We start from the raw sequence: 9,687 nt of genomic DNA, 5'->3' as shown, positions 1-9,687 counted from the left end.
GACATGCGCACTTTGCGCACACAAGGCGCAGTAATGACGCAAACAGTAAGGTAAGCCTCGCCCAGACCAGTTTTCTGCACTGAGGCAAAACACAACTTGACCTTAAGGAGTTTAACGTTGCTTCGCAGTAAGTAGACAACACACTGCCCATCAGCTTTTCAAATCTTGTGTTCCATGATCAAGTTTCTGCTCTTTAGGAAACTTTGTGATTGAATTTAAAGTAAACAACGTCTCCTCTCTATGCAGGACATGATACTGTTGCTTGTGACTGTGTCCTGCGTCTTGTTTGGTGAGTAACAATCCTTTATCCTCACGGAAGGTATGTTACGATGCAGGTTTAACCCATTTAACTTTATGGTGTTTATTTATTTCGCAAGCGAAGTCTCGGCTCCATATAGTCTTATCTGTGCGCGCTGTGCAGCTGCAAATATGTCAATAATGTGACCTATGCCAACTGTGCCACTTGCGTTTGAAGCAACCGCAGTGTGTAAAGTGTGTTCCCATATATAAATGTACTTTGTGTTGTTATGTTTGTAGTAATTTTCAATATTTTTGTTTTTGCTATCAATATGTAAATATAGATAGTCCTTAGTTCCGTGCAAACCTATAACATACTCACCTATCCCCTCGGATTATACTGCAGACCTAAAGAGAAGAAAAAGTGTCTGACATGAATCTTACTATAAAATGACGAAAACTCTGTCTGTGTGTGTGTCTGTTCCACGTTTTTCTCCTCACTGACTTGGTCAATCCATGTGAAATTTGGCACAGTGGTAGAGGGTCATGGGAGAATGCGAATGAAGCAATATAACATCAACTGGCCAAAGGGGGGCGCTATAGCAACCGATTGAAATTGCAAACTTTGAATGGGCATAAATCATGCCCCGTATGTCGTAGAGACATGAAACTTTGCACAGAGATGCCTCTCCTCATGAGGAACACATTTGCCTCAAGAACCCATAACTTCCGGTTATATAGATTTTCCGCCATTTTGAATTTTTTGAAAAACACTTAAAATCGATCTCTTCCTAGGAAGTTTGACCGATCTGCATGAAACTCGGTGAACGTGCTTAGGAATTTTTGGGATGACATTTTCATTTGTACAGTGATATAGCAAACGGTTGATTCCTGACAGTCTCCTGATAATACTGGGCTGCTCCAACTTCTCTCTCACTCTTCCCTTATCACTTCAACAAGCCCTCATGTTTGGTATGGTTGTAGCAAAACGGGTTATTATGAGAGAGTGGCAATCAGTTTCCCCTCCTTGTTTCAAAAAATGGTTGAATGACATGGTTTCTTGTATATATTTGGAAGAAATTCGATATACTCTGTCAGACACTCATCACAAGTTCCTTAATGTTTGGGGTCCCTTTATTGAGTACATTCGAAGGGATAGGCAGCATCCTCAGAACTAACTATACTGGACTGTATCACTTTGTACTGTATTGACTGCACCGTGCTTTGAACAGTCAAGCTTCTAGTCTCCTTGACCTCACTTGGTCTCGGTTTTGTGGACTCTGTCTCGGACTGTATAATCCACTTCTGGACTCTTGAATCAGTGTGTAAACTGACATGCATATTTGTATTTTTGTATACATTTCTGTGGGCGGGCAGCTCGTTTTGTTTTGTTTATTTTCATCTGTGTGTTTTGTATGTGGTTTAAACTTGAAAAACTATAAATAAAGTATTAAAAAAACAAAACTCGGTGAACATAATCTAGGGACCAATATCTAAAGTTCCCTCTTGGCAAAAGTTGGAAGACTTACTAAAACTGAGCTTCTAAGGCAATGAATATTGCTGAGGGCGTGGCTCATCACATAAAGGTGTATAACATCTCAAGGGTTTCACCGATCACCACACAACTTTGTAGGCATATGACAACACGTAATCTGAGGGACCCCTCCATTATTGACCCCATCAAACAAAATGGGGGCGCTAGAGAACTAATTTCTTATCTAGGCCTAACCGCCATATCGATTTTTACTAAACTTGGTAGATATGTAGAACACGACGCCTCAAGGTGACTGGAGAAATTTAACTCTAATTAGCAACTGGGTGGCGCTATAACAACAGAAAAACGCTTAAAAATGGCTAAAATGCGACCGATCGCTGTGGCTTCCCCTGTGGCCGAATGTTGTTGTTTTTTTTTTTTCCTTCTAATTTTTGGTGTGATTAAGTCATGGTATGGTACGCTGTACATATTCACGGAAACTGTCGTTGTGTCATTCTGTCAGTCTCTCGTTTTTCTACTCACTGACGTGGTCAGTCAATGTTTCCCATGTGAACTACCAGTGCGCCCCACTTTTAAGTCAGAGGGAGTAATCACTGTCTGAGGGCTGTCGTAGAATGGCAACGAGGGTGTCAGCCGACCAACACTCGCTACCCGGTCCCTGGTTGTGGCGATTTGTGATGCTGGCCAGCTAGGAGTTAACTAGCAGCCAGTACAGTACAGTCCTCTCTTGGCTAGCTAATATTTAGCTGTGTTACTTACTGATCCATTAGAAAGAAAGCTAGCTGCACACCAGTTTTGAAGCCTCTTTGGTCATGGAGCTCCCTCCATCTCTTGAACACCTGACTGAGGTTTACTCTTGTTTTTCCTCTTCTTTTATCACTCTCCTTTTTGTGCATCCTCACCTCCTCAGACAGATTAGCTCGTTTTCTTTTGGGAGGCTGTTTTTCACTTATCTCCAAACTTTGTCCGTCTGCCATTGTGCTCCTGACTAAACTATCTCATGCCCCAGCCAGTTCCTCATAAGGACCAGCTCCAGTCCCTGATTGGCTGACCAACCAGTTTGGCAATACATGACGCATTTCCTGCCATAAAGCAGATTTTTTTTGCGAAAATTGCAGAAGCTTATTGCTAAGTCACTAAGTAACCTATGTAAACGCTGATAGTCTGATTTTACTGTGGCCACTACCCTGTGCAACCCACATTATTTTCATAATGATATATAGGCAAAAATGCTGTCTGTTGCTTCTTTAACTATCTGCCTTACAACGTGCTACTTCAATTACTAATGTACAGTTTTAGCCCACTAACTATCCCACTATTGGCAATGGTACTAATGTACTTTCAATAAAGCAATCGTACCATCAAATTCACAAAAATTCTGTCTGAATACATTGCTCTTCTTAATGGGTTCAGTTGACTATTTAATCTGCAATTTCCTATAACCTGTATCCCAAACACACACCATGTGACACTGTACGTGGGCAACTTTGCACTCAATGGGTATGGACTAGTTTCATTACATTCAATAAATTCAATAAAATTTATAAAAACAAATGTTTACAGATTCTGAGCTGCCTTCATGTTTCATTAGCTTTACATTATTTTAAAAAAATGTATTCACTTTATACTTCTTGATACATTTGACCTTTTATCAATTCATTTATTTAATTGATAATTTTATTGTGGATGTTTTGAAGTGATTTAAAGATGAAGAGATTTTTGGTAATTTCACAAAATATAATTGAAATCCTGGGATATTGAGGTTGTATCTTTTTTTTCCATCATTTTTTAAAATGTGGCTTCATTTGTTCTGATCTTGTGAAGCTTCAGAAATGATTCATATGACCTTACAGCAGATATTGATTCAATAGTGCCCTTAAACATGTTGGTTTACACCTGCAGCCATTATTTAAATGGCCCTAAAACATGCAGTGATTAGTCGTGCCTGATGCCAAACTAACCACAAAAAGATTGCATTGGGATTTTTTAAATACTAGTTATTCTTGAGTCAGGTGCATGACACTTTGAAAGATAAATTACCTACTCACCTTACATTCACCCATCTACAAAGTAATTCACAAATCTTTTTGTTCTCCTGGTATCAATTGTACTTGAGATGCTTACAGTATGTTTTCCACGTCCTCAGATGTTTAGTATCGACTTATTTTAATATTCCCTCCCGTTTATCTCTTTTTTACTTGTATCTCTCTGATTGAAGGTTCATCTGCTGGTCTCCAGTATGACACGGAGTGCTATGGCAAAAATTTTGCATTACCATTGCGTTATGCACCACCTCTTTTCCGTGGTCAGTTGTACTTCACTCCAAATGGGGGATCCAGGAGACTAATGATGGATAATGGGGAGGTGAGCAGCTTTTGGCACTGTCATTTAAACTATAACCAATATTGCTCCGACATCCATGCAGGATCTGGAATATGACAAAGTCAGAGCAAACCAAGTTTTGAATGAACAGAATCTATTCTCTGTCCTGAATAATGTATGTGTGATGTCCTCTGATTCAGGCAAAGGACCCACGCCTTAAAGTTTCCACTATTTCAGCTGAATTAACAGATTTGACAGAAAAAGATGCCGGAATATTCTCCATCTCATATGATGGTGATAAATTTCAAGATGTCATCAAACTGAAAATTTCAGGTGAGAATGTTACCTTATACTGTATATTAAAGACTCTATTCCATCAGAAAACCTTTTTGGGAATAGATTTTTCTATAAAGTGTGCAATAAGTCCATCCTGTCTTTTTTCCTGTATGTGTTTTTTCAGATTGTGCTGACAAGGAATGGAAGACTTACGGGGATAGGTTCTCCTATCGTATTCCTAGACTGGCTGAATTCCTGGAATTCACTCCCCTTGACAGTGAGGACCAGCCAAAGGTCCTGTGGAATCGCAGCGACCCTCAGACCAATAAGGGAGGCAGAGGACAGGTGAAGGGTACTAAGTGGGAGATTTCGTATCTCAATTTCACAGACGTGGGCCACTACAACTTCAGAGGAAAAGACAACACTTTGCTGAAGAGGATAAAACTCACAGTAGAAGGTGATGTTCGGTAGTTGATTAAAGTTGCATTAGAGTTTTTAGACTGCTGTGAAACTGATGACTTGTTCTTACACAATATACTCTTTATTACACAGCGAAATACAGAAGCTATCAAACAAAGGTGAACGGTCATCTATTCATCGAAAGTCCTCCAGGCGATGTCCCATGGACTTTGACTTTTACATCTGAAGGTGAATTTCAGAAAACATTGGTGAAAGCAGGCCATGTGGTTGTAGACAATGACTGGGACTCCAATTTTAGAGGGAGAATTCAGGTGGTGCGTGGCGGTATAGAGATTGATCCTGTGAAAATCAAAGACGCTGGCACCTACGAGTTCAGAGACCCGCAAGGTCGCCAGACCAAGTCTGTGGATGTGATGGTAAAATATGGTGAGCAACAGCACTTTATTTTTGGCAAAATGTATGAAGCAACTGTGACTGATCGTGATTCTAATTAACATAAACCTTTTCCCTTCTTCTGCTTTTGCAGACCCAGCTACTATTGTTACTTATGTTGGTATTGCTGTCGGGGTTTTATTTGCGGTGATTGTCTGCTGTTGCTGTGTGAAGAAATGCTGTTGTAAAAAGAGCTCTTCGAAAAGGGCCGAATCTGCTCCTCGGGCCGCAGCCACACCTGCTGTGTATTACCATGTGAGTACTTTCTCAAATAGACATTCAACTGCTTTAAACACGTGTTGCTATTTTTACTTCAGTATCCTTTTTTCCAATTGCAGGATTCGAATCAACCTGGAGCCCCAGTTTACCCTGTTGCACCTGGTCCAGATTCCTCTCATCAGCCATTGGATGCTCTAGTTTCTAGAGAACCTACATCTACCTCACCTGAGCCATTGGTACGTGTTATACAAAGGTTTTTAAAAGAGGATGAGATATAATAACCGCACTGCTTTTCATGTATCTATTTATCTTTTTCACTTCTCTCTCCAGGTTGCACCTTTAGGAGGGCAGGAAGCTGATCCAGCTCTTTCACTTGGCTATGATTGTCTCTCCTCGGACCCAGAGCCAAAGTTTGAGCTGAAACTGCCCTCTGCTCTCCCCCTCAGTTCAGACTCAACTTTCTGTGATGTTTACACCTCAGATAAACTCAACTTTCTGTAAGCGCACAGGAAATTCAAGTGATGCAGAGTTGCATCTGGCTTCTACCTCAGGACTAGTGGGAACACAGCCATTTCAGGCTCTGACTGTAATATGTTATATACACACATGGAAAAATAAGCAAGCCTGCAGTGTCATGGTGATAGGTGCACAGGATAAACATTATTCACACTACACTGACACATGACCAGACCTATCGCAGGTTAAAATGTGGGATGTCCTCTTTATTTTAATTTAAACACTAATGTGGTGTGATCAAAGACGTTTGAGGCCAGTACTCCAGTAACTCTTGATAACTCACAGCAGCAGTAGGAGTAATACAGAGACATAAATCAATTTTAGGTCAATTTCTACGTATGATTACGTATTTTTTCTCAGGTACGGAAGAACTCAGTGGAGCTCCGTAGATTTTGTAGAGTTAACTGCCATGATCAGAATTTCTGAGATGAAATGTAAATATGTGTGCCATAAATTCAGGTTTTGCACTGAATGCATAACTTTGCCTTTCTCCTGCTGCCATGGGTATCATAGGTAGGAGAGATGATGTTACAGTGAGGTTGAAAAGACAGTTTTTGCAGCAGAATTTAGAAATTAAGGACTCACACTGACCTTAACACTCATGGAGATCAAATCACTCCACTCAGCAATTTAAGCCACTGTTACCAGCTTTACTTGTATAGTATTTCTATATGGTTGTTTCATAGTGATATCTTGTGCCTTCAGCCTCTTATATCAAAGTGTCTGTGTGGTTTTTATAATTACATAATGTTGAATTACATATGATGTTTTTATTTGCTTTATGCTTCGTAAATATGAAAATCAAATAAAAATGTAATCAAAGTAAAACTAGAATTACCGCCTCATGGTTGTCTGCCTCTGCCAGCAAGTCAGGTTCCAGTTAACATCCATGTTTGTTCAGACTCATATGTAGCCATGACAGTAGTCAATGCTTCCAATATGGAGGAGTTATAAATTTTAAAAGGTGGATGTTTCACACACACCTTCAACCCGGCAGCACAGAAGATCAATACAATCACTACAGTTTCAAGATGGGCACCCAAGATTATTGTCACCAACTCAGACCACATGCCTCCCCTTCGGTCCCTGTATTAAGGCATTAAATGACCAGAGTGCAAAGTGTTTTTGCAGAACATTATGATGTCACAGTGAAGTTGACCTTTGACCTTTTGGATATAAAATGTCATCACTTAATCATTGTATTCTATTACACATTTAAATCCCCCAGGGAATCCACTTCAAAATCCACCTCGTAACATACAAAGTCCTCAATAACCAGGCCCCACCCTACCTGTCTGAGCTCCCCCATCATTACACTCCCACCTGCACACTTCGCTCTGCCGATGCCAACCTCCCAGTTCAGTGTTGCAGCTGTATACCATGAAACTGTTCGCTGTGATATGAACATTGATAGTTATCTTGTTTTTTGGGGGTTTATCAATTATATTTATTGAGCCATACACCATATTGTTATGTCACCGATCATTTCAATTTACATAAATGAGTTTTAAATTATAAATTCACAGAAATAAAACAGATGATGGAGAGGACAGGATTGCATTCTGTAATTAGATGTGAAAAATAGTCAAAAACACAAACGTTTTTTTTTTTAAAGCAGAGGACAAAATAAATCTAAGTATAGATGTATGGAAGCAGAACTTGAAACAGTGACTCCCTGCCTTTATCTTCCCCTTTGTCACACCTATCTTCCTCTTTTCCCCTGTCCTCTACTGTTGCCTCACTTATTGACTCATAATTGAAATGAAACACTGGAAACATCATTGTTCTTTTCCATGACATAAGCAGTAGTTTTATGGCTGTTATGATGCAATAGGAGAGGAATTGTTCATAAAGGATCTGGTTTGAGTGAAATATTAATTATGTCTGAGATGTTGAAGATACTGGACCATAAAGATGCAACCTTGGTGCATAATGTAAAGCTATGAAAAACAGTTGCCTCTTAGAAATAAAATGTATCACAGGTGTGTGATGCGTTTGGATATATGCTGTGTATTTTGACTTTTGACACCATGGATACTGAGCCACTCCGTGTTCAGAAGGTTTCATTTTAAAAGGATGGGATGAACGTGACTAACTATGGTCCACTTCTGTGACACAGCCTGCCCGAAGACTTGAGAGCTGCAGAGAGTGTTGACCTTTTAAATTTTGTATTTATTATTATTTTATTGACTTAATGAATTATTTTAACGTCATTTACTTATTTATTAACTAATTTTAAACAGTTTTTTATTTTGAGTTTTTATCCTGCTTCTGGTGATAGTGTTTCCTCAGTTCCCATTTTAATTTTAATCTTTATCATTACAGTCTTTGCTTTATGTATACCTGTATGTGTGTGTGTATGAAAAGTGCTATTTAAATAAAGTTGAATTGACTACATCATAGGATTATAGCTGTAAATTGATTTAGATTTAAATTGAGGTATCTCATACTATGTTACTACATTGGCTTATCTACAGTAGGGGAGTATGGGCACAACCTAACAGGGGCAGGGTAAATTTTACCATGGACTTTTGATGTGGTTACATAGGGTCGATCCTTTTGTGCTTCTGGCCAGTTGACCACAGTGACCTGCAAATTTCCACAGAGATTGGATGTGTTTCAGTGGAGTTCAGTGAGTGTGAGAGACAGTGTTTTCATTCATTCATTCATTTGCCATAACCACTTATCCTATTGGGCATCGTTGGGGGGGGGGTTGCCGATGTCAGCTGATATAGACCCAATGTCAGCGAGAGGTGGGGTACACCCTGGTGTTACAACTAATCCTCCTATAGCTCATTTTCTCTATTTTTGCACTTCAAACTCATGTTCAATTTGAAATAATGTCCTTAATTAAATGAGAAATACTTTGTATTTTAATATGTCAGACGCAGAGTTTCACAGTCTTGTCAATATTCATTTATTCAAAACTTGTTTTTTGACACGTGGATCTAGGTTACCCATTCAGTGTACATCTATCGGTCAAACCATTGAATATCGATGAGAGACTAACTTCGTCCTTTTCAGCCCTCTAAATAGACTGAGAGCAGTGACTTGGCATTTTTTGGGCATATGTGAACACCCCAAAAGAACTCAGACCCCTCTGAAGCAAACCATACTCAGACCACCTGAGTGAGATGGCCTGAGTATGGTTCGCTTCAAGTCTGCGGTGCGGTTCACTCAACCTGTGCACTGTGAACACAGAGTGCTCCAGGTTGGTTTTGCTCTTTGCTGATGTATTTAGCCTTTTAGATCACATGCTATTGCACTGGGACACTTGAAAAACCAGACGAAACCACGTCGACCTGTAACAATTGCAAGGATGCAGGGTGAGGAGTAGTTTGGTCCACAATCTGCACGTCTCCAGATGTGGAATGTAGAATACATCAACTCCAATTTTAAGTTCATATGAAAGCGAGCACTGCAGTGCCACGTCAAAGTAAAACCAGAACTACACCAATATATATTATATATACGCTATAGTGTGAACAAAAAGAGGACTGAGAGGTCCCATCAGAGATGAAGCTGACTAGAAAGAGAACTGAATCCTCTTTCGAATGAACTGACAACGTGAACGCAAAAGAACTGAGTCTCTCTTCACTTGGTCCACTTTTTGGTGCACTATAAAAAGACTAAGTTCAGTTTGTTTTGAAAGTACTATATGTGAAAACACCCTAACAGATGCATGGATGCCTGTACAAATACCTATCCTTCCCCTGCTGTATATGGAGACCTGTGGTATATAGATAGGGTTGTATTGACTTAATTGTGTT

The 9,687-nt window shown here is 39.7% G+C and overlaps 1 protein-coding gene across 1 annotated transcript; it reads left to right on the top strand.

Annotated features, from left to right (window-relative positions):
• The first annotated feature begins 26 nt into the window (after window positions 1-26).
• On the top strand, window positions 27-6,751 carry LOC117261315 (uncharacterized). The gene is made up of 9 exons (XM_033633687.2): window positions 27-127; window positions 247-289; window positions 3,951-4,096; window positions 4,255-4,387; window positions 4,515-4,787; window positions 4,883-5,176; window positions 5,277-5,437; window positions 5,521-5,637; window positions 5,732-6,751. The coding sequence occupies exons 2-9, from the start codon at window positions 250-252 to the stop codon at window positions 5,900-5,902; spliced, it is 1,335 nt and encodes a 444-aa protein (XP_033489578.1). The 5' UTR covers window positions 27-127; window positions 247-249; the 3' UTR covers window positions 5,903-6,751.
• Window positions 6,752-9,687: the final 2,936 nt, after the last annotated feature.

Source organism: Epinephelus lanceolatus, chromosome 7, assembly GCF_041903045.1.
Source record: "Epinephelus lanceolatus isolate andai-2023 chromosome 7, ASM4190304v1, whole genome shotgun sequence".
In the NCBI taxonomy this organism is placed as follows: domain Eukaryota; kingdom Metazoa; phylum Chordata; class Actinopteri; order Perciformes; family Serranidae; genus Epinephelus; species Epinephelus lanceolatus.
This window is presented reverse-complemented; position numbering and strand designations above follow the sequence as displayed.